Source organism: Erythrolamprus reginae, chromosome 3 (assembly GCF_031021105.1).
Source record: "Erythrolamprus reginae isolate rEryReg1 chromosome 3, rEryReg1.hap1, whole genome shotgun sequence".
Taxonomy (NCBI): domain Eukaryota; kingdom Metazoa; phylum Chordata; class Lepidosauria; order Squamata; family Dipsadidae; genus Erythrolamprus; species Erythrolamprus reginae.
In genome coordinates this window covers 50,259,994-50,285,765 of record NC_091952.1, presented here as the reverse complement: position 1 = coordinate 50,285,765, position 25,772 = coordinate 50,259,994, and the positions used below count along the sequence as shown (strand labels likewise).

Genomic DNA, 25,772 nt, shown 5'->3' with positions numbered 1-25,772 from the left:
CCGCATGGCCCCAGCGCCGCCCAGGCAAAGGGGAAACCCCAAGATCGCTTGCCGTATTGCAGCGAAGGAGGCGAAGCAAGGCTCCAAGCTGCAATACGGCAAGCGGCAAGCGGCAAGCGATCTTGGGGTTTCCCCTTTGCCTGGGCGGAGGGAAGACCAAGGGAAGGTTCCTTCAGCCGCCCAACACCTGATCCGCTCCGCAGCGCGGCAGCAGCGAGGAGCCGAAGATGGGGTTTCCCCTTTGCCTTTACCCCATCTTCGGCTCCGCGCTGCGGAGCAGATCAGCTGTTGGGCGGCTGAAGGAATCTTCCCTTGGTCTTCCCCGCCGCCCACACGCAAACTCCACCATCTGCGCATGTGCGGCCATGAAAAAAAATGGCGCGCATGCGTAGATGGTGTTTTTTACTTCCGCACCACTATAACGCGGAAATCGATTAGCGCGGGAGGTCTTGGAACGTAACCCCCGCGCTAATCGAGAGATCACTGTATATAGGGATAATATCAAAACAGATTTTAATAATATATTTATAAGCTAAAGGATCTGATAAACAGAAAGAAGAAATGAGAGGGAATTGGAAAGCAAACAAATTCTAGTATCCATTCTTACAATTGTATATTTAAAACTATGGATTTAAAAAGGTAACATCTGGATAATCTGATCTGCCTTTAAATTCTTACAATTGTATATTTAAAACTATGGATTTAAAAAGGTAACATCTGGATAATCTGATCTGCCTTTAAGTTCTTACAATTGTATATTTAAAACTATGGATTTAAAAAGGTAACATTCTGGATAGTCTGATCGGCCTTTAAGTTCACCCACGCACGAACACACACACACACACCGTCTTGCAATCTTGATCTAGCAAAAGAAATTCAAACATGCTCCATTTGGTAACAGTGATTTGTGAAGGAATCCTCAGATATCAAACCATATTTTGATGATAATTGTAATTATAGTTACTGTGGTGTCTGAAACTTACCCGATCATTGAAAGGAAGAAACACATTTGTACAGGAATGTGCACACAGCTAATATAAAGTTAATGACTAAGAGGGTTTGTTTTTTCTTTTTTCTTTTAAATGTAATTCTGGGTTTGAATATGATTACTTTCCAGCAATGGGCTTCTAGCTGAAACACTAAATTGGGTTCGCCGCTGCGGCTCATGAGTGCTTGCGAGCCCAGCGGGATTTTGCTTCTGCAACTGTGGAGGTAGAAAAATCGTGCACAGAGCCTCAGGTGCACCTGTGTTTCGGCATGCGCCGAAGCAAAAAAACCTAGCCGAAACACGGGCGCACCTGTGGCTCCTTGCGCGATTTTGCTACCTCCACAGGTTCAGAAGCAAAATCGTGCTGGTCCCGCAAGCACTCACGAGCCCAATTTAGCATTCCGTCTAGAAGCCCACCGCTGTTACTTTCAATGTATCCTGTTACAGAATGTAATTGTCTAAATGCAACAAGTGTTTTCTTCCAAGAAGTATAATAATGTTTGGCTTTCTAAGTGGAAGCACATATACATTTTGCCAATACAAACAGTCCTCTTTAGAATATACAATATCAGCGTTAGAAGGGATCCTTGAGGTCTTCTTGTCCAACCCCGTTGCTCAGACAGGAAACCCTATGCCAGGGGTGTCATACTCAAGGCCCAGGGGCCAGATATGGGCCAGTGGGTGAATAAATCAAGTTTTAAATGTCCAAACTAAGCAATTTATGGGTAATGCTATTGCCTTAATTTTGGAAATGATAGGAATAGTGACATATCAGACCAGCTGGCATTTGGAAAATACAGCGATCTTTCATCTGATGAAACAGAGATTACTTGGTTTGATTTTCATGTGGTGCATGTAAATGCAACTTCAGTTTGTGGCTGAGTTCACACATCAGTTCAATCAGTGATGTGGCAAATAATGTGAATCCAACTATTTCGATTTTTAAGCTGCTTTTTAAACATCTTTGCAAACCAATGTCCTTGTTATTTATTTTAAAAAATCATGAATAAACAAATAATACTATAGCATAATATAGGAAGACCTACTAGTATATATAAGTAGCAGCAAGTTTTGTAATCAAGTGCTTTTTCCTCCCCTTTCATTTTTTTTCTTTTTGGTTACCTGGATATGAAAAGTTATTGTACAGAATTTTCTGTTTCACATACTAAGCATCCAGCTGCCCTGGGTTTATACCACCAGGAGACTAGGAGAACCTGACATTTGTTAAATGTAATGGATAATTTAGAGTGGCTTACTGAGGCTGAGTTTGTAGATGATGTTCCCTAAAGGTTTACCAGATGAGAAGGATTATTGGGTTGGGGAAAAGATTTAAGAAGGATGCCAGCTCCCCCCTCTATAATCCCTTAATAATTGCTTCGTTAACCATCAGAATAGCCAAATTATTTGTGGGATAAGAAGATGGTTTGTAATTTCCCACAGGTTATGCACACCAGTTGCCAAGAAATGTATGTATGCATTATTACTGTTGTTGTTGTTAACAAAGTATATTCTTGACAAATGTATATTTTATTTTATGTACGCTGAGAGCATATGCACCAAGACAAATTCCTTGTGTGTCCAATCACACTTGGCCAATAAAATTCTATTCTATTCTATTCTATTCTATTCTATTCTATATAATTGCAGTCACTTAAATAAGAGCAGTGATGAAACTGAGGTGACCTGGCTAGAAAATAATTAATTTGGAAACAATCATTTTCTGACCATTTTTTTCCTGCAGCTAGGTTGGAAAATGTTGAGGGGGGGAGGTGGATAAATTTTATTCAGACCTGGGGGGGGACACTTTCTTAAACTGAGAAGACAGAGAGTGTTCATACTTTTAAAAATATTACAGTTCTTTAAAAAAAATATTATAAAGGCTCAGGAGCATTCAGGTTAAGTATTGGGGGAAGAATGTTGCCAAACCTGCACATGAAATAAGCATCTATGGCAAATATGGGTTCTTTTCCTTCATAATATTAGCGTTAGGCAACTATTAATATTTTAAGGTTTGTTAAGAAAAACTAAAGATTCTGCAGCCATTTTACAATTCAACCTCATTCAAAGGATTGAAACTAACAAAGAAATTATGATTAGGATCTGGAAAAGTGATATGGTGGCATGACTTTAAAAAAAATGAGGAAAGGTGAAACAAAAATGATCACAAGTGTTCATGGAAGGAAAGAAGGTTTAATAAATGTGAAGACCAATCTATCGTCTACAGAGGGCATATAGCTCCCGGATCATTAATTCTGATAAACATCTGGAAAATGATTGGTTTACAGGGCTATTCAAAACAATGAACCAATTACATGATGCATTGCTTCAGTTCTCAAGCATTGTCATGTAAGGAGTCAGTGACTCATGACATGGAGTTATCTAAGTTTTGAATGGCTGCCACAGGGGCAATGTAGTCACATCGTTCTTCCAGCAACATTCAGTTATTTGTTTGCGCTCGGAATGGCGAGTTCTGCGTTCTTGAGTTTGCGAAAACAAATTCGGTTGTCAAGGTGCAGCACGTTTTTCGAAGGCACCTACCCGTGTATGATTTTTTTTCCCCTTGTGGAAAAAGATTGTGTTTATGTTCCACGGCTACCCACTAATTTCAATGACTTTCAACATTGAGTAACAACAGCAATCAAGTGGATTGTGATACGTTGATACACGCCTGGGAGGAATTCTCTTATCGCAAAGATGTTGCCCGTTCTGCAGGTGGTGGCCACATTGAACACTTGTAAGACAGGAAGTAAAAGTTGATTGGGAGTAGAATACTTGTGACATGGCTGGAGTTTTGTATTACTTTTCCTTAATAAAATATTGTGTCGTGAAATCAGTTCATTATTTTTGGAATAATCCTGTACAGATGCAAGATACTTTGCAGAAACCTCCAGCCCCAAAACCGTTTCAAGGTTTTGAAATAGCCTATTCTGATGATGTCACTGACCCAAGGCATTTACAACCAGTAGTGGGTTTCACTTACCTTCCCTACTGGTTCGGAACTGTGAACATGTGCGGCGCTTCTGTGCATGCGCAGATAATCTGTGATGACGTCCAGGCGGGTGGGTAGAGCCTCCCACCACCACCACTGAACTGGGGCAAACCGGTAGCAACTGCAGGGTGTCCAGCAAACTGGGAAATCAGGGAATTATCAGGAAAATCAGCAGTTCGGGAAATATCAGGGAATTATCAGGGAAATCGTGAAAATAATTGAATAAATCAGGGGGCGGGAACAAACTGTATTAAAATGTTTAAAAGTCAGGGGGAAATTATGTTAAAAAAATGGATCACGCTGCCTGGCAGAGTCAAGCAAAAATGAGCATAACTGTGGCAACAACTTGCTTCCTCAGCTACCGATATTTCTCCATGGCTTAGCCATTTGGTATGACGTCATCTATGACCATGCCTTAACTAGATCGCAAATTACAGAAAAATGTCAGGGAAATATCAAGGAATTTCAAAATGCTTTTCCCTTGGACACTCTGAACTCTCCACTACTTACGACCTTTAGATACTAAAGAAGTTAAAATGCAGCCTTGGCAATAAAATGATTACCCTTCCCAATCTAAATTTCAATCATTTGTAACCCAAAGGAATTTTCAGACACATACAGTCCATTAATTGTTGGGAAATATTTATCAATCCAAGAACTGCTTCACCCATTGCCTACATTTCAGAATACATTGTTAACATACAAACCACCTACCCTGGTATTCACAGCTGGCCACTTTACATGCCAGGTAGGAGAGAGAATCTACATTCATAAACGAAGCCTGGCTCTTAGTCATATACATTCAGATTGCATCATCCCCTCCTTTGGCTGGAGAGCAAAGCTTTTTGGTTCTTTTTAAAATTGAAGACCAGAACTACAGTACTGGTCAAGGGGAAATCTATGAGTGAAGCAAATTCAGCAGATTTGCCTTAAAAATCTGGGGGAATAGTAAAAGAACATTTACTTTGAAAATTTGCTAGTAAAATAGAAACAGATGGACAATGTAGTCAAGAATTTGGGTTAGATTTTTTTTCCCCTACTGTGTGCTGCTAAATCCAACCAGATTGTCTTTTTTTCTCTGTTCAACAGCAGTAATTGTATGTTTTCTCAAGTGTTTTTATTCATACCTTAGATGTTCATGAAAAAAAAAATATTCTCCTTAAACAATGGGTGTCAAACCCATGGCATCATGGCAGTGTTACATGACCTATCGGGACTTTTTTCCTCTTCACTAAATCAGGCATGACACATCCGGCCCAGAGGCCAGGAGTTTGACAGCCCTGCCTTAGACTATTGTAATTTGTAAAATAATATGAAAATATATTACAGCTTCTTTTATAAGAAATTTGCTAAAATCACTCTATTTTTGTAGACCAATGCTATCTTATATTTAGTTGAAAAGGCTTTTTATTGTATCTGGGCAATTCCGGAACTCTATTCTTTTATTTAAATAATAATGTTGCACAACATAATATTTAATGTTAGTATTTTTATCCTTTTCAACAAAATTTAATTTTTTTATCTCTGATCAGATTGGTCCGTCTCACTAGAAAAGGCAGCAGGGTTGAAACATTTAATCGTATTCTTCTAGGCCAGTGTTTCTTAAAGTGTGGTCTTAGAACCCCTAGGAATCTCTCAAGACCCTTTCAGGGATCAAAACTATTTGCCAATCCATGTTGAAAAATAAATTAAATTAAAATCCTATCAAACAATCACGAGAAGCTACAGCAACAATGAATACATCTATTTTATTTTTAATATGGCAAATATTGATAAAAGAAACCCATATAAATAAAAGATCTTTTGGGTTCCTCCTTAATTTTTAAAAGTCAGAAGAGGAAAAATATTAATAAGCTACATTAGCCAGGAGGCTGCAGTATTGATAATCTTCTGCTTGTTGCCTTTTAACCTCTAAATCAATAGAAAAGCTGCATAGGTTGTAAGATCCCTTTTTCTCTGTGACACTGGAATTAAAGGCCAGAAGTCAGATGAAGAATATCCTGGAAGATAAATGGAGGCAGCAGAAATTATTGTTGCAAAACAGGAGAGGAGAATTTTCATCAGTCTACATCCGGCATCCAGTTCCCTCTTCAGATATAATGCCTCCCGCTAATCCACAGAGACTCAGTTTGCCATTCCTCCACAGAAACCTGACCTTAAATTCTTGTTTCTAAGGAGGCAAATAGTACAAAGTGGCAAAAAAAAACCCCAACCCTGATTATCCAAATCTGCTTATATCTGGAATAAAAGTACATAAAATCCTATATTCTGCTTCTTTGGAAAATCTTTAAACATTGAAGTTTGCAAAAACATAATATTATTCATAGTTGCCTGTGCAAATTGTATTCTATAATTGCATGCTCTCAAATTAGGCTGTTTGCTTTCTAGAATGAAATAACAACTCACAACATAAACAATAAAGCTCAAATACTTTCATGCTTAATGAGAGAGCATTAAGAATGTCCTTATTGATTCACGCATATCATGAAAAATCCTGCAGGCTAGATTGGTACCAGGAAAAAGGCTCCCCACCAGGTTTCTGACTGTAATCAATCCCATTCCTAATAGAATTAGTTACATATAAAATAATCCTTTATTTAAAAAGGGGGAAAATCTCAGAATCACATTCATCCTCCCCACCCACCCCATTATGCTACTGTTGCCTTTCTAATAAATTTCTGATAACAATATTTTAGCTTCCATTACTTTTAGGAGTTAGGTATTGTGATATTTTGTTCTACACTAAGGTCTTGATATAATTTAGGGTTGATAATACTTAGTTTGTAAATTACAATTTTCAAAACAATTCATGGTGCTGTATTTGACAGAGTGGATTTTATTCCATAGAACTGAAAGCAAAGAGCAAACATTTTGAAGTGTTCTAGTGCTTCAATACTCAATTAAAAACAGCATTAAATGTGCTGAATGTTGTTTTAGGAATGTTTTCCTAAATGTTGAATGTTGTTTTAGAAACATAGAAACATAGAAGACTGATGGCAGAAAAAGACCTCATGATCCATCTAGTCTGCCCTTATACTATTTTTTGTATTTTATCTTAGGATGGATATATATTTATCCCACGCATGTTTAAATTCAGTTACTGTGCATTTACCAACCACGTCTGCTGGAAGTTTGTTCCAAGGATCTACTAATCTTTCAGTAAAATAATATTTTCTCATGTTGCTTTTGATCTTTCCCCCAACTAACTTCAGATTGTGTCCCCTTGTTCTTGTGCTCACTTTCTTATTAAAAACACTTCCCTCCTGAACCTTATTTAACCCTTTGACATATTTATATGTTTCGATCATGTCCCCCCCCTTTTCCTTCTGTCCTCCAGACTATACAGATTGAGTTCATTAAGTCTTTCCTGATACGTTTTATGTTTTATTCCACCATTCTTGTAGCCCGTCTTTGGACCCATTCAATTTTGTCAATATCTTTTTGTAGGTGAGGTCTCCATAACTGAATGTTTAGGAATGTTTTCCTAAAAGATAGCTTTATTGAAATGAATTGTCAACCCTGAAGATGGCTGAACTTTGGCCATTTTCTTTTTTGTAGTCTCTAAGGCAGTGATGGCAAACCTTTGACACATCTGAGGGCACGTGAGGCATCACCCTATGTCACTTCCAGCATGCATGTGTGTGGTACTCAGCTGATTTTCGCCCTTCTTTTCGGCTGTTTTTGCTCTTCCCTGGTTTCAGGAAAACCTCCTGAATCCTGGGGACGATGAAAAATGGCCCAATGGGTCTACCAGAAGTCTTGAGGCTTCAGTGAGGCCTGTGAACATGCGCGGGGGGGAGGGGCGGCGCAGTGTGGGAGATTGTGCATATGTGCTAGGGGTTGTGCGCATGCACAGGGAGATGACATTGTATTATGGGTGTGAACACACATGCACATGCTATCGCGCTCACACATACTCGTTTGGCACCTCAGCCAAAAAAGTTTCACCATCACTGCTCTTGGGTTTTGTAGTCTCTAAGGAGCCAGGGAGGGGGATGTTGTAGAGATTAGCTGGGAGTTGTAGTCAAAATAAAATTATTTCTCCTGGGAGTCAAGGACGTTCATGCAGGTGTCCACAGGATGGGGACTGAGGTCATCTATCAACTGGGCTACAGTGTTCCCTCGATTTTCGCGGGGGATGCGTTTCGAGACCGCCCGCGAAAGTTGAATTTCCGCGAAGTAGAGATGCAGAAGTAAATACACCATTTTTGGCTATGGACTGTATCACAAGCCATCCCTTAACATTTTAAACCCCTAAATTACCATTTCCAATTCCCTTAACAACCATTTATTCACCATTATTACTGGTACTCACCATTGAATAAGACACTTAGTGATCCTGATATTTATAAACATAATTATTTATTAACAATAATTATTTTTTTTTGTTATTTATTTGCAAAAATTATTAGTTTGGTGATGACGTATGATGTCATCGGGCGGGAAAAAATGTGGTATAGAAAAAAACCCGCAGAGTATTTTTTAATTAATATTTTTTTGAAAAACCGTGGTACAGGCTATTCGCGAAGTTCGAAGCCGCGAAAATTGAGGGAACACTGTACAGTAATACCTCATGATACGAACTTAATTGATGCAAGGAGGAGGTTCGTAAGACGAAAGGTTCGTAAGACGAAACATTGTTTCCCATAGGAAACAATGTAAAGTCAATTAATCCGTGCAACCAAAAAAACCCCCGCAAAAAAACGGCTTTCGGCGACTGCTGGAAAGCCGCGCGGCTGTTTTAAAAGGTGACAGCCGGCCTGGGGGGCTTCCCAGCACCACCATCCCGAACCCGGGTTCGGGGTTCGGGGGGGTGCTGGCAAGCCCCCCAGGCTGGCTGCGACCTTTTAAAACAGCCGCGCCGCTTCCCAGCTGTCTCCCGAAGCCGAACGCGGAAGTTCGGCTTTAGCGTTCGGCTTCAGGAGACTGCTGGGAAGCAGCGCGGCTGTTTTAAAAGGTCGCAGCCGGCCTGGGGGGCTTCCCAGCAACCTCCCGAACCGAACCCGGGGTTCAGCAAAATTTTGCCTCTTCTTACGAACTTTGTTCGAGTTACGAACCAGCGTTCGGGAGGCTTCTGGGAAGCCCCGCCGCCCGGCTGTCACCTTTTAAAACAGCCGCGCGGCTTCCCAGCAGTCTCCGAACGCCGGTTCGTAACTCGAAAAAAGTTCGTAAGAAGAGGCAAAATTTTTCTGAACCCCGGGTTCGTATCACGAGTTGTTCGTAAGACGAGGGGTTCGTATCTTGAGGTACCACTGTATATGCTGATTGGCCCATGTGACTGAGACTCCGGGGGGGGGTTATAAAAGTTTTACTTTTAATTAGGGAGAAAGCAGTACCAACTTAGAGCCGATTTTCCACCAGGAATATGCCAATTTGATAATGTCCTAATGAAATGTTCTTTGAGGAACTTGCTTGTCTCAGAGTTCTTATTGAACTGGGATGTATTACTTGGAATCCTGACAGTGGTACTCTTCAAAGAAACCTGGATGATCAGATATGATTCCAGCCTTGGTCACTTGACTCAAATATAGGCCCATTGCCTTTGCTTTTTTGAGTGTGTGAAAATCCCTCTGATTCCGTGAGGACTTTGTTTTCCTTTTAGAAACTGAATTAACTAGCACTGGAAGAACTGGGTAGAAACTTCTCTCTTAAAGAGGTTGTTTCATTTGATTCTGCTGATGCCTTAGGCTGGTCTCATTGAATGGCGTTCTCCTTTCAAGTTTGGTGAAAGATAGTTTGCATATGCAAATTACTTAGAACTAGATGTCATTTTCTGACCTCTGATGGATAAAAATTCTGTTTAAAAGCTGTTAAGCTTTTGTGAGTCTGTGAAGTCTTTTTCATAAATTAGCAATAAGCATTGGTGACAATATATGCCTCATAGATTCAGGGAACTGCCGGAAGCATCTCTTATCTCTGCTTCTCTCGCTGTGTCTCCTACATCCATTTCCATTACACTAATGCTACTTATACACTGTTCACTACTGGGCTGCCACAGGGTTTGTGCCTCCTTGCTGTTCAGTAATATGTTTTCTTCTAAACTTGATGATTAGTCTTGAGAAGCAATAAAGAAAGGGGTTGTTATTTTTCAGCAAGTTGAGTTTTAGGTTCAGTTATATGAAATGAAGAGCATATCAAATGAAGTCCAGCTTCATTCACCATTCCAATTAAGTTATTGGAATTTGTTTTAAAAGTATTTTGGTGGTAAACTCACTTTAACAAAATCAAGTAATCCAGTGAGTCAAACTTAACTTGGGAGGATATATAAATACCATTAGCTACATATTAGCTCTAGAAATTATAGAGCCGTGATGGCACAGTGATTAGCCTGCAATATTGCAGGCTAACTCTGCTCACAGTCTGGAGTTTGATCCTGAATGGGCTCAGGGTTGTATTAGCTTTCCATCCTACAGAGCTGGGTAAAATGAGGACCCAGATTGTCGGGAGTGATATATTGGCATTGTATCCCGCCCAAAGAGTACTGTGATGGACTATGAGCAGTATACAAGCCTAAGTGTTATTGCTGTTATGAAAAAATATTTCATGCATTTATGTAGCTAAGTTATGACATAGCAAGCTTGGAATTTCAGAACATAAGAAAATGAATTATTGGGTGAAAGGCTTTTTACTTCAAAATCTGCATCTTACAATGCCAAGCATGTGCCTGAAGGTGCTTCTTGACTATTTAAATATAGTTTTAATTTTATATCTATGTGGGTCACTAAAATTGGTTTCTCAGTTAACATCTTTGGCTCATGGTAGAAGTCCCCGGAAAACAAGTTGAACGGAGTTCCACGTTTATGAGATTAGGGGAAAAGTGGTTGCTTGACCCTTCAATTGATTTATTTTGTCCAATATGTCAGCTGCCTGGATAACAAATCCAAAAATACTGGCTACTGAGCTTACTTTAAGAACTCCACATTTACATTTCACAAGCCATGTTATTGTGGGAAAAAATGTTTTGAATAAAAAAGAAACATTTGCTTATTATAAAGATGTCCTGCATACCAGAGAGGGTGACCCTGAACCAATAAGGGTACCATATATAGATGTTTATCACACAGACTATTTTCCCTTACAAGGCTGACTGTAGCTTGTTGTGAGACTGGTTTAGAATAAGAAGCAGCTCAAAAGGGAGAATGGGGAAACCCATTCAAATAATTGCTGACCCCTCTGATCCAAAATCCTGCTGCTTTCAAGATCCTGCATAATTATTTCAAAGTGAAAAAAAGCTGGGAGATTGCTCATCCTTCATATCATGTATTCTTTACCTCTTGTTCTTGAAATTTATAGTTTCTATTGTATTTACTCAAAGCTGGTGTCATGTCCAACTCTGTATTAGTCACTGAAATAAATTTTATAAAGCAAAACAAAAAATCTTTCCAGATTAAATTGCAGCAAAACCAAGAATATTGCAGGGGGAGGGGGAGAAATGGAATATTTGAATTTGACTTTATAAAAGAACCAATGACAGTCCTGTCAAGCTTTTTAGTTTCGAGATGGATAGTAAAGATCTTTCTAGTTAATAGGATTAGAAGAACCACCATCTCCAAGGCAAGGAACTAGAGGCCAAAACAACTTTGGCCAGTTCTATCCTGATGTCACTTCATAAAGGCGAATGCCTGCCTTTTAAAAACAAGTATTCTTCAGAATTCAGAGCTGTCAATCTCCTGCACTGGATAGAGAGCTCTTACTATTGTGGGAGGTTTGAATTACTTCTCCGTTGTATTATGCCTCTTTTTCAGTGCTGCCAACCAAAATGTCTCTTAGTAGAACACTCAGATAGATGTGATCAAGACATCTGCTATTAAGAGAAGCAAAGAATAGCGAGATGTACGTATTTTTCTGCCTTGAGTGGATTTGTGAATAGCAGTTTGCCACAAAAGAAATTAAAGCATGCTTCTTTAAACATGCTAATCCTGTCTTGCCATTTCCCCTCATCAGTAGTGACAATTGCTTGAGCTTAATATTATCTGAAGATAATATATTTGGACAAAGAGTGATTGTGGACTCATTTGTATATTGTATGCATAGACACTGTATTTACTCATCATACTACTTCCTGTTAGGATAAGCAGAACACAGGCATGAAAATCTGAACCAAATAAATTAAAGACACAAGATAAAAGGGGGAAAAACCGCAGAAGTAGTTTATACTAGCACTATTCATTATTCCTCCCCATGCCCCTGCTTCCATCTTGTTAATGCACTGACTCATACATGACCTTTTATTTTTTAAACTTCTCTCTAAGAATCTCCTCAGTTTCATTCAACCACAACCTTTTACGCCTCTCCCTTCAAAAGTTCTGTTTCTCTTAATAAACGTAATCCTGCAGGGAATCTATTTCTATCCAGATCTCGGTATCAAATGAAATAGATCTAGAAGATCATACAAAAGAACCAGGAGTTCTTTTAGCAAATAAATTTCCAAAAAGTGGTGTTATTACATATAATTTACTATATATTCAGGATGCATATTAGTTTTTTTTCAGCAATGGTACCTTACCAAGTATATAATATTTGCCTTAATGTAATTTCAAACGTTGGTAATTTTATCTGCTAAATACATACATACATACATACATACATACATACATACATACATACATACATGATCTACAAACCAACTCCCATTGTAAATACTATAAACAACTTACATAAGGCATTGATTGATACAATATAGAGATACTGTACTCGAAACATTCCAAAAGCAAACCTCAAAACACCAATAAGTAGGACAAACCTAAATTTGAGGTCATAATATACTGGGCCCCCAGCCAAGTAGTTGGATCCCTTCTCCCTTTTTCCTTTCTTTCTCTCTCTTTCTCCCCCCCCCCCTTTTCTTTATTCCCAATTTTCTTATTTTCTGTTATTTTCAATGTGATATATATAATTAAGTCAAGATAAATAGTATGTACTATTCATGTGTGTGGGGTTTTTTCTGTCCTTTTAATGTATAAGTCTAATAAACACTATTTTTAAAAAAGAACAATACATACATTTATACATCCCTGTGTGTGTGTGTGTATGTGTATGAATGTATGTGTGTGTATCCTGTTTCCCCCCAAATAAGACATCCCCTGATAATAAGCCCAATCGGGTTTTTGAGTGCATGGCAATAAGGCCAAGGGCTTATTTCAAATATAAGACAGGGTCTTACTTTGAGAGGGAGAGGGAGAGAGAGATAGGATATAGAGATAGACAGGCAGGCAGATATGTACACATATATACAAACACACAACTGCTAAGAACAGATAGCTTAATCATTTTTCAACTTTGCATGTCTTTTATATGTGCATACACATATACATATATTTTGCAGAACCTTTTCATCTGCTGGTAGTCATGGGAATTAAGCAGTGATGGGCTCCTATGGAAACGGTCAGGAACGCAGTTCCGGTAGCAAAAATTTGGAGCTCCACCCCAGAGCACCCAATTTGCACTGAAAGATGTTGAAACAAAATGCATAAGCCACTCCCACAGTGTGGTAGTAAAAATGTTGGTAGCCCATCACTGGACTTAAGTCACACATGTTATCAAATTCTGAACAATAGCAAGTCAGAGTAGTCATAGTCTTCTCAGCTTCTGAGATTTGAACTTCTTCTGCCATCATAATGGTCATAAGTGTGATTATAAATCAACAAAATCCAGTATGTGATTAACTACTGAGTGATCTAACTGCCCATGAATTCTCCCTCCACATTTGTATGGATTTTCACATTGTAGAAGTTACAATTCCACCAACAAAAATAAACAAAACGCCGCCAACAAAAGGAAGACCTCATAGGATATCACTTCTGTTTTTAGAAAGACACAAAATAAATAGTACAGACAGAGAAGGGGTGTATATCCTTAAGCATTATTCTACAATGATGCACTTTTGTTTTTTAGAAGAGGATGTGGAGAACTTTGATGTAACAAACCTGTCTGAAGATGTGCTGCAGAGCATCGAAGCTGACAGCTTTTGGTGTATGAGCAAACTACTGGATGGGATCCAGGTAAGACATTTATCTGTACTGACTCTCAGGTATCCAGGGGACCTCTTCCTTAGATAATTCAACCTCTTCTGCTACTTCATGGTCACCCAAAGATAATGTGGAATCTACATTTTCATAATTTTACCTGCTTTGACCTCTACACTGAAGGCAGTGTACAAAAGTAAGTCAATCCATGCTTAAAGAAAGAATGATTCGGTTATCTAAATCAGTGTTTCCCTACCTTGGCAACTTGAAGATATCTGGACTTCAACTCCCAGAATTCCCCAGCCAGCGAATGCTGGCTGGGGAATTCTGGGAGTTGAAGTCCAGATATCTTCAAGTTGCCAAGGTTGGGAAACACTGATCTAAATATTACGTCTCCCAAACAATCAATTTGAATCATGGCAATCTATTACTACCCAATCATTTGTTTTATAATTCATTCTATATTTGTTTAATTTATTCTGGATTTGTTGGTTCTAGAGAAAGAATCACATGGATGCTGCAACAGCAGTTTTTAGTCCTTGAAAAATCTTAATAATGCTTTCCTCTATTTAAATTCCTGTAGTTATTGCAAATGTACCGTCGGTTATGTGTTCACAGCTTTAAGGGCTAGAAACATAATATAAAACTAATACAACATTCTCAGGAAACTTAATTGAGTTCCTAATTTAACATTAGGCATGTTTTGACCATAATGGGCCAAAGCTATATTCATATCAGTACAATGTAGCTCAATTTGATCAGAGACACTATTATATAAACCAAAAAATGTCTGATGTACAAATAGAGGTTATTTATCCACATCCATTTTTATGTATGTGGATAAGCAAGTGGGCTACTGAGGGAATGTCACTGCTTTTGGCAGGAACATGCCAATCATAGTAGCAGTTTAAATTTATATTATTTTAAGGTGTGCCAACTCAAAAATAGAATTTTTGAAACTCTAATAGATCTTTTTTGTAATATATATTTTAATGTTGAAGACATTATATACATAGGAAATAATTTCTGTAATTCATGGAGAACCAGGGTTTTCAGAATGTATTACAACCAGATGAAATCAGCAGTTTCTCCTATTTGTTCATGCTTTATTATATTTGTTCATGCTGTGTTGAATAAACAATCTGAAGATGTGCTGCAAAGGTTGTTATGTTACAGGCAGTTAAAGAGGGCAAGAAATGGTTAATACCCAATTTTCACCACCATTTTCTGTTGCATGTGAACATTCCATAAGGAGCATATCCATTAGATATGTTCTCAAATATCAGAAATTTATGGTAGGGTCTATTGGATATATACAGTTTCATATTTTATTTCTGGTATTTTTGGAATGGTTTGCTTGAAAGGTTTGGAAAACCATTTTCAATAACTAAAAAGGTATAAACCTGTTTGCTGGTCTTGCATCCTCTTAAACACACAATATATCTTTGCTTCAGGACAATTACACATTTGCACAACCAGGGATCCAAAAAAAAGTCAAAGCACTGGAGGAACTTGTCAGTCGTATTGATGGTAGGTGAATTTGAATTTGACATCTGCAACTGAATTGTAACACTCATGGATTCTCACTTGAGAGAAAAACATAGGGTGTGGAAAACAAACAGTTGAGATGAGATCAAAGTCATAGGCTCTTTTTCTCAATTGTCTTAGGTGACAATCAGACTGGGATGTTGAGATCCTTAAGGCATGTTAGAAATAGAGGAAGGGGTGAGTCATAAGCTGATAGGCTCATAAGAAAAAGAAAACAGCAGAAAAAGGGCTAAAATTCATAAAGTGTAAGTAAAAGGCATTTTGTATGGGCAGTCCTGTCCTCCCCAAATGACCACATTGATAGTAGGCTTTAAATAATTGCCGTGTCCACAGCTCTGTTTATAAGACTTTAAGAACTCAAGCATTTTAACTTCCCAAAATTCTAATGGGAAGTTATTCCATAGAGTGGATGCCAATGATAAAAAGCAGGAGTTTCTCATATTCTAATAGAATACAGTAGAATATATGTAGCTCAGGGTTGATCTATTCCTTGAGTGCCAAAAAGCATGCATGTGCGCTATCGTGCAGGCACGAGTGCCCACACCCATAATTCAATGCCTGGGAAGGGCGAAAACAGCTTCCCACCCCCAGAGGCCCTCGGGAGGCCAGAAATGGTCTGTTTCCCAACTTCTGGTGGACTCAGTGGGCTCATGTTTCACCCGCCCCAGTCTCCAAAGGCTTCCCTGGAGCTGGTCGGGTGAGGTAAAAACACCCTCCCCGATGCCCCAGAGGCTCTGTGGAAGCCAAAAACGACCTCCCAGAGCCTCTTGTGTGAGCCAAAAATCAGCTGGCCGACACACACATGCACGTTGGAGCTGAGCTAGGGCAACGGCTTGTGTGTCAGCAGATATGGCTCCGCGTGCCACCTGTGGCACCCATGCCATAGGTTCGCCATCAGTGATCTATGCAGTCCTTGGTGGCCTCTGAGTTTGGCTGTTTGTAGACATTTGATTACCCAACTAGATAACATCATCAGTGCAAGTCAGTGTGGGTTTCCCCCCCTATTTATTTTGCCTTTCTAATGTTGTTGGTGTTGTTTTCTTTGCTAGTTTCCTGACAGAAACCTGAGAGAAAAACAAAAGTTTTTCACGTTCCCCAAATCTCAAATGCGGCTAAGCATCCTATCTGAGATGCAGGAACTAGATGGATATGAGTAGGCAGCCCTGTGGGACTTGATAGGTCAAAACCAGCACATTGAATTGTACTCAATATTAGAATAGAGAGAGCAAGCTGGCAGCAATACTGTTTTATGGAGATGTGATTTCTACTAACGACAGCAAATTGATCAAATATTTGCCATTTGCAAATAAAATGTCCTGTTTCAGAGCAGGTACACAATCACTTTAGGAAGTATGAAGTGGAGTACTTGCAGTTTGCCTTTCGCTGGATGAACAATCTCCTGATGAGGGAGCTTCCTCTTCGCTGCACCATTCGCCTTTGGGACACTTATCAGGTATAAGTACCTAGTCTACCCCAATGCTTTTTGGGAAGCCAGCCTTGATAAAAATGGTACCGTGTGACTTTACTTAGGTACCTTTTCCTAGCGACGTGGAAGCAGGCAGTAGCATACTCAGATTATTTGTTCGTTTATTTATTTTTATTTAGCCACCCATCTCACGTTTGTAACTCTGGACAGCTCAAACGATTAAATTAGCAAGAGTAAAAAAACCTGTCAAAACAATTACAACCAAACCATTAAAATGATTAAAACAATTAAAGTACTATAAACAAGCAATCAAATTTTTAAAAAACCCACATGAAAGTGCATTCAGACTCTTAAACACAATGCAATCATTTTGTAGGCTCCATATTTCTGAATGGCAAAGCCAACTTTTCGGGACCTTCTGAAAGGTCAGTAAGGTTAGGCCAGTCTTCTCCCAGGATTGTAGAGAATAGGTCTTTACAGATAGTCCTCCTTGCCTGTAACTTACATGTATACCCACTATAAAATGTAGAAAAGCAGTGAGAAATAAGGCATGCTGATAACAGTGGTTGTAACCCCAAGTGATGTGTTCTTTTCAGTCTGAGCCTGAGGGATTCTCTCATTTCCATTTATACGTCTGTGCTGCATTCTTGATTAAGTGGCGGAAAGAGATTTTGGATGAAGAGGACTTCCAGGTAAATCATCAGCAGGCAACCACATTTAGAAAAGGATGCAGTGTAATTATCCTGCTTGAAAATGTGTTTACTTCGGGGAAGAGAATAGAATGAATAGGTACAGCAGTATTTCTGGTCTGTGATTACAGGCATGAAATCACTTTGCCCAGAGATGCAGACATTTCTGAGTGGTTTAGTAAAAAATAATTTCCACAGCTGTAATATCTGACTTTGCTACATTGTCTGTAAGTAAAGATTTCGTGTTTAAGGGTTTGACCCCAATCCTGAGACGGTGTTTCCCCACCCCAGTTTTTGTTCTGTCCCAGCGATAAACCTCTCAAGAAGTAGGTCCATACACACGAATTTCACAAGATTTAAGCAAGTAATTCTAAGAGTTTTAGTAGCAAGGAGGTTTAAATGTTTTGAAAATGCATCAGAAAGCAAGAAATATTTTATTTATTTTTATTTATTTAATTTATTTATTTATTGGATTTGTATGCCGCCCCTCTCCGTGGACTCAGGGCGCCTAACAACAGTGATAAAAACAGCATGTAGAAATCCAATACAGTGATCCCTCGATTAGCACGGTCTCGATTAGTGCGAAACGCTACAACACGGTTTTTCAAAAAATATTAATTAAAAAATACTCCACGGGTTTTTTTGCTATACCACGGTTTTTCCCACCCGATGACGTCATACATCATCACCAAGAGTCACTTCTCTTTCTCTTTCTTTCCTGTCATTCTCTGCTTCAATCATTTTCTCATTTCTCTTTTTTTCTCCCCTTTTTTCTATCATTTCTCTCTCTCTTTCTTCCTCTCTCACACTCTCTTCCTCCCTTCTCTCTCCCCCCCTCCACTTGCCCACGAGAAGAAAAAAAGCAACCTCTGCCGGGCAGCTCCCCTTGTGCCCCCGCTTTGTGCCTGCCTCTTTTGGGGATTTTTTTTTCTTTTCTTTTTTGCGCTGGCGGCGGGAGCTGTTGGGGAGGGCTCTGCCGGGAAGGGCTGTGTCAGCGGCGAGGAGGACAAAGGAGTGAACGTAGCTACTGCCCCACACCGGTAACAGGGAGAGAAAGAGAGAGAACGGAGGGCACCTTGCCGGTCCACGCCCCCCTAGATGAGCGGCTCCGCATGGCCCCAGCGCCGCCCAGGCAAAGGGGAAACCCCGAGATCGCTTGCCGTATTGCAGCGAAGGAGGCGAAGCAAGGCTCCAAGCTGCAATACGGCAAGCGGCAAGCGATCTTGGGGTTTCCCCTTTGCCTGGGCAGCGGGAAGACCCAGGGAAGGTTCCTTCAGCCGCCCAACACCTGATCCGCTCCGCAGCGCGGCAGCAGCGAGGAGCCGAAGAGCCTGGGCAACGGGGAAACCCCATCTTCGGCTCCTCGCTGCTTCCGCACTGCGGAGCAGATCAGCTGTTGGGCGGCCGAAGGAACCTTCCCTTGGTCTTCCCCGCCGCCCACACGCAAACTCCACCATCTGTGCATGTGCGGCCATGAAAAAAATGGCGCGCATGCGCAGATGGTGTTTTTACTTCCGCACCACTATAACGCGGAAATCGATTAGCGCGGGAGGTCTTGGAACGTAACCCCCGCGCTAATCGAGGGATCACTGTACTACAACAGCTAAAAACCCTTGTTATAAAACCAATCATACATACAAACATACCATGCATAAATTGTAGAAGCCTAGGGGGAAAGAATATCTCAGTTCCCCCATGCCTGACGGCAGAGGTGGGTTTTGAGGAGCTTACAAAAGGCGAGGAGGGTGGGGGCTATTCTAATCTCTGGGGGGAGTTGGTTCCAGAGGGCCAGGGCTGCCACAGAGAAGGCTCTTCCCCTGGGTCCCGCCAAACGACATTGTTTAGTTGACGGGACCCAGAGAAGGCCCACTCTGTGGGACCTAACTGGTCGCTGGGAAAGTCCGTTTCAGCCATTCATTACTCAAACAATAAATCATACCCAAATACATCTCTTTGATCTCCAATTTCTCATTACCATGACTCACTGTGAGTTGGCAGGAAGCCCAGAAACAGATATTCCACTTCTCAATTTGTAATTAAACATAATTAGTCCAAAAGCTCGATCCTATCAGCCATCTATCACATTTGAAAGTTGACTTCCGCACTAGCTTGTCACGAGGGTCACCCTTAAATAGCCAAAAGGCGTGGCCGAGTGTTCTAGAGATCTATTCACGCAGAAACCTCCTCCTGCTCAGCCACTCATGCCTTCTGACACTTCTGCGTACTCTGGCGTCAAGAAGAGGCCCTTCCTCTTCTCCTGAGTCACTCATGGGCCACCTCTGGAGGTGCAACAGTCCCTGGTTGGCTTTCAGCCTCTGACCCCACATCCTCTCTGACCTCCTCGCTATCAGACTCGGATGCCAAATACACTCACCTAGGATACCAGCCCACACCCGTCTCTTGATCCTCAGATACTATGAACAGCTGTGCAGGACATGGATGGGCCACAACAGTTAATCAGGTTCAACACTGCCTGAATCAGATCCCCAACGACTATAGTTCATGTGGAATTGAATGTAGAGATTGAGATTATTTTGGTCCAGGCTGCCTGCATGGTTTTGTGTTTTATCTGTTTTTATAGATGTTTTGCTTCGGCATGTCTCCCAGAGTCCATTGAAGTTGGGCCACAATAATAAATTATTTATTTATTTATTTATTATTCAATTTATTATTAAATAAAACCATAATTGATACAAAAGGTTAATGCCAGAGAAAACATAAAAGCACTTGTGCACATTTAAAGTCAAGGTCACGTCTCTGAGCTGTCTCTTTTTCACATTTCAGGGCCTTCTAATGTTATTACAAAATCTACCCACCATACACTGGGGCAACGAAGAGATTGGACTCCTCCTTGCTGAAGCCTACAGACTAAAGTACATGTTTGCAGATGCTCCCAATCACTATCGTCGATAGGTGGTCGAGTTCCTGCCTTTGCTTCTCGTTGTGCTGGCACAGTTTCAATCACTGTGGCATTCGATCACCTAAGCCCTCGGACACACTGACCAGGAGCCCAATCTTTGCTGTAAAAACGCTCCCACCAGACTTCCGTCTTCACTTTTGTGTGTGCCTGCCTGCCACTCCATGTGTGGACGTGCCACTCCAGAAACCATTCGTGTCCTGCTGTGATGGTGGCCGGAGCTTGGATGGAAGTGAAATGAATAAACATAACTTCGGAATGCCCTCCCAAGTTCCAGCCTAGATAGTCTTAAATCTTGCAGCCTCTTGTTAACCTGCTAAGCACAGACAAACTCATGCACTTCCTGTTTGGCCTGTTTTTATTATTTTTTTAATCTTGTTTCCCCTGTTTCTTCTTCGGCGGTTGTTTAAACTCCCCAATGAAGATGCCTTACAAAGAGTCCTGCCCAAGAGAAGGCAGTGCTGTCGAACACGAGACACTCTCAGGCCTTAGCTTCACTCCGCATGTCTGAAGAAACGAGGCATTTCAGGCATTAACAAAAGACACTCCACGTGTGCATGCTGCCACATTCCTCTTGTGCAGCATCTCGGTGTAGGATGGTCCACGCACACATTGAAAAGGCTGTTTTGGTTCATGCACAATTCAGAAAATACAAGTGAATAAAACAGAACTCCACCTGTGATTGTTGGACTGCCTAACCTGGTACGTGCACTGAACGTAGGGGAGGGGGAGGAGAGCTGTGCTTTTTTTCCCCCACCCCTTCTTTTTTTAGAAAAAAAAAAATCCTGTGACAATGACACTCCTGTAAGGCATTTTATGTAAATTGTGTTCTTGTGTATATGGGTAAAGGTTGTACAATATAAGTCTTCTGTTTGTAGCAGATATGATTTTATATTTATAGTCTGCCTCTGGCGTACAAGCGCTGCCTAGGTTGCAAATACCAATGGGCCTCCTGCTTCCTCTGTCCATCAGGTTTTGAAGCTGTCAATACATCTGCACTAGCACATTTATTCTTCCCCCCAGAATGCACATCTCGTTTTCATCAGAAGAAACAAAATATGGACTCCGAAGCAGAACGACATTGCGATGACCTCCAGTGCCAAGGAATTTGAGGGTCTGAAGATTTTAAAAAAACTTGCTGCTGAACCATGAATTTCATGGGAATTTTATTTTTTTGTGCAGGATGCCTGCACTTCCCAAACAGCATTCGAGCTTTGCCCTTATGGAAAGCCGTTCTCCTCCAGCTGTGGCAAAGCACCTTGCCACGGCCCTGTCTTTGACAAGGTTTGTGTCCTATCCTGTGTGTCTTCTGGATGTTAATGCTCAGCTACACTCGCCCTTTCTCCAGGCAGAGACTTCTTTCAAGGCTCCAACCTCTTCTGGGGAGACAACAGCTTTAATACCCCATCTTTTCCTCACCACTATTATTGCAGTGTGATTTCCAGTGGGGGAAAAAGGAGTATGTATTTTAATTGACCGGTTTATGCAGGCAGCAGTACCATCTAATTAGTGCCAAGCTTTGACCTCTCAGATCACATTTGTTTCCACAGGCTGAATTTTTCAGATTGTGCCGGGCTTGTCTCATCAGACTTCCAACTGCAATCCACCTCATTTTGTTTTTCTTCTTGGAGTTGAAAAAAGAAAAGCAGTCTCCTGGGTTTTGTTTGGTTCGTTTTAGTGAGGGTATCAGGCGGATAATTGAGGCAGAAGAACGCCAAAACCCTTGCCATAATTCAGACACCGAGCAGTGTTTCTCAAATTGCTTTCCTAACCGGGAATTGCTTTTTCAGGCATCGACTGGGTTTTCCTTTGTAAGTGTGTATGTGTGAATTTGTTGTTTCCATCCAGACAACAACCTGGTGGTCATTAGTTTAATATGACTGATTAAAAAATAATCCTACTTGTGTCACCAGTCTTTTCTTCTTAGGATTTCATGAGGTTATTAATGGAGCTACCAGAATGTGGAGAATCTTCCTCTCCATTCTGAGTGGCTTATTTTTTAGTATTTTTTTTCTTTGAAAACCTTCACTCTAAGCTTTCTCCTGCTTGTGATGAAAATTCGACCATATAAACTATAGAATATTGCACATTAGATGCACAACAGACGGACTGCATATGAATCGACAAAGTCTTTTTAGAGCACCCAACCTAGCAGAAGCCAAAATATTTCTGCTTCTCAGTATTTTAAAATTCATGTTGGGCCAATTTCTATCAGGAAAGATTTCTTTAATCATAAAAATATAAACGTATCTTTTCTGATACTAGATAAAGAGGCAGAGGAAGGAAAACGCAAAATGTCTTGTTTTTTTCAGTACCTTTCCAGAATTATTTGAATATTGACAGTATTTTTAAGAATCAGAGAAAAACTGATTTCTCTGCTTGCCAATTTCATAATTTAGCAAAGAACAGGAATATTTAGAAGTTAATCGTGCATTTTACTGGTTTAGCAGTATCAAGCATACGATCTACATTAGCCCATTAAGAATCCTGATCAGTACTCACCTTTTGTATATAAGAAGATTGTATCCTTGCAGGCAGGTGAGTCTGATGAATGCCTTTCGAATCAACAGGTAGTTTCCACCAGAATTATATTTTTTACATTTTGCTTTAAATTGATGAATGTCTGAATTCTCAATGTAAGCAAGAAAATATCTCTTGCCTGAAATTTAGCCGCCACCTCTCTCCTCCAATGGGATTACTAAGTGGAAGGAAACTAGGTTTCAAAGGCACACAGTCTTATAAAAAAACCCTGCCTGATTCTGAGCTTCTGTAATATGCAACAGCACAAACCGGCTTGAGAAAGTTATGCTAACCATTTTCACAGAAATCAATTCTACATTGCTGGTACATTGCTACAGCATCTTTCAATGGTTTTCCAAAGAACCTTAGAATGAAGGATCATTCCTTTCACAGGTTGCCCATTAATGGAGCTGTTACTTTTGCAATGGTTCATTAGATTGTGGATGTTGTTCAGGCCTGCTGGTCTGAGCTAAAGTTGGTCAAGGGTAATAGGAAGAGTCTGCATTCAATGTTTTGACTCCACACAACAAATACAGGAATTTATTTAGTCAAAACATGTATGAGGTAACAAGTACTAAGTATAAACATGGACATGAACACAGGAAATGGGTATGAATAAATGGGGACAGTAGGACAGGGACTAGTGAACTTGCGCACGCCCGTTACTCTAAGGCAGTGTTTCCCAACCTTGGCAAGTTGAAGATATTTGGACTTCAACTCCCAGAATTCCCCAGCCAGTGAATGCTGGCTGGGGAATTCTGGGAGTTGAAGTCCATATATCTTCAAGTTGCCAAGGTTGGGAATCACTGCTATTAAGGGATAGGGGGAGGTCCATAAGTAGTTAGTTTAAGGTTAAAGTTATAAGGTTTTGAAGATGTAACAACAGAGTCAGGTAAGTGTATTCCAGGCATTGACCACTGTTGCTAAAGTCATATTTTCTGCAATCAAATTTGGAGTGGTTTACCTTGAGTTTGTATATTGTTTGCTCATGTATTATTTTGACTTAAGCTGAAGTAATCATTGACAAGTAGGACATTGTAGCAGACAATTTTGTGTACTACATTTTTTTTATTTTTCCTCCTTTGCTTTTTCCCACTGCCCATTAGCCAGAGTAGTTTTTATGTACTGTACATATAATAGATATAATTAAAACATAAATATATTTTTAATCTAGAAAAAAGTGCTTCTAACTACAATGGGGTATCATTCTATTTTTCATGCAGTCAGGGCTGGGCACAGTGGGTCACTCAAACTTTCTCTCCCCCACCCTAAGTTAATTACTATTAAAATAAAAAGTTCATTGGAGTGGAACAAACATAATTACTTTTTGGGGAGCCTAATTATCTGCATTTATTGCCAGTGCTTTGTTGTAATTGATTGCTAATGGTCTGCTTCACTCTGGAATTATCTAATTAATACCTCTACCAGGGGAAAAAACAGATTCTGTTTGAATATGCAAGTGTCCTATGGTATTGATTGCAGTTGTCTTCATTTGGTTGCCTCACCTGTATTCCTTTTGTTTTACCTGAATGCCTTCTTGGAGTAGTCTACATTCCTAATCTTGGTTGCCTTGTCATATTCATGTCAGTAGACCAGCCAGATGCCCTCCAGGTACTATCTTTTTATAGGCCACCCACTTAGAAAAGCTGTGTTATGCTCTGTTTTTGCAAAGTACAACTTTTTTGTTACTGAAAGCAAATCCACAGCTATGATGCTGAAGGCTTTATGTCTTGTTCACAAATGTATGCATCTAACCCGATTTCACACTTCACTACTCCATGTGTTGCTTAAATATATGAGCTGATGCCCTTGCTTTTGAACAAGGATTTGTTTCTGGGGCCTAATCCATGATGGGTCATTTATTTTTGCAGGTCTTCAGATGAATCTGTGGTCATCAAATGTTAATGATTCACATGGCTACAAGGTGCAGCTGCCATTAATACACCCGTTACCATTTGATTGGTCTTAAACAAGTTAGTTTATAGCATATGTTGGTGCTTTTTGTGGACTTTAACTTGCTATAGATAAATGTGCTCTTTTGGAAAATAATTGTAATAGAATGCCACACACAAAGGGACTACCTAGAAACACCTTTTGTAAAAACACCCTCTTAATTTTGAAACGCTGCTTGTCTGGTCATGAACAATGGTTAGAACTAATAAAGCTGTATGGACTATTCCTTGAGAAAGGAAATCATGCCCATCACACACACACTATCTCTAGTAAAATGTGAGAAAAGCTGTTGTTTACATATATGCCTACATCCCCATAATCCTGTTTTCTTTCTGGGTAAGCAATATACAATCCAGACAAGGTATAAGAAATAATGTGCAAATTGAATTCAAAACAAGCCATAAGAGAAAAGAAAGGAAATCAGAAAAAATGGATATGAAATTTGAAAGGTACCTTAGGAGTTATTTAACCAAACTGCCACATAGCAAAATAGGCAGCACTCAACTTTTACATACAACTATTTTCACTTATTTCAGCAAAATTTCATTAGTCAAATGACCAGATTTCTTCTTCTTTTTCTTTGCAATGAACTTTCTACCAAGGGAGATAATACATTTATCTGCTTGCTTTAATTTTGCACCATTTATGTGTAATTTGGAACTGTTACAGTTTCTTGGCAAACCCAATCACTTTAGTGTATTAATGTTGAGATCCGTACTCCTTGGTGTATTAGCTATACCTAAAATAATACGTGCTAATGGTTGGAATAATAAGTGCCAA

At 40.0% G+C, this 25,772-nt stretch overlaps 2 protein-coding genes across 3 annotated transcripts in view; both read left to right on the top strand.

Annotated features, from left to right (window-relative positions):
* Positions 1 to 22,419, top strand: part of TBC1D22B (TBC1 domain family member 22B) — a 68,017-nt gene extending 45,598 nt beyond the window's left edge. The window contains exons 9-13 of one of the 2 annotated variants that reach the window (XM_070745205.1): positions 13,869 to 13,975; positions 15,394 to 15,469; positions 16,813 to 16,940; positions 17,510 to 17,605; positions 20,387 to 22,419. In XM_070745205.1, coding sequence (XP_070601306.1) covers positions 13,869 to 13,975; positions 15,394 to 15,469; positions 16,813 to 16,940; positions 17,510 to 17,605; positions 20,387 to 20,515 — 536 coding nt within the window. In that variant the 3' untranslated portion in view covers positions 20,516 to 22,419. The remainder of the gene's footprint in view (positions 1 to 13,868; positions 13,976 to 15,393; positions 15,470 to 16,812; positions 16,941 to 17,509; positions 17,606 to 20,386) is intronic. The other variant, XM_070745206.1, reaches the window with a different exon arrangement.
* FKBP5 (FKBP prolyl isomerase 5) overlaps positions 1 to 25,772 on the top strand; it is a 1,202,894-nt gene that overhangs the window by 580,811 nt on the left and 596,311 nt on the right. The gene's annotated exons all lie outside the window — the stretch shown is intronic.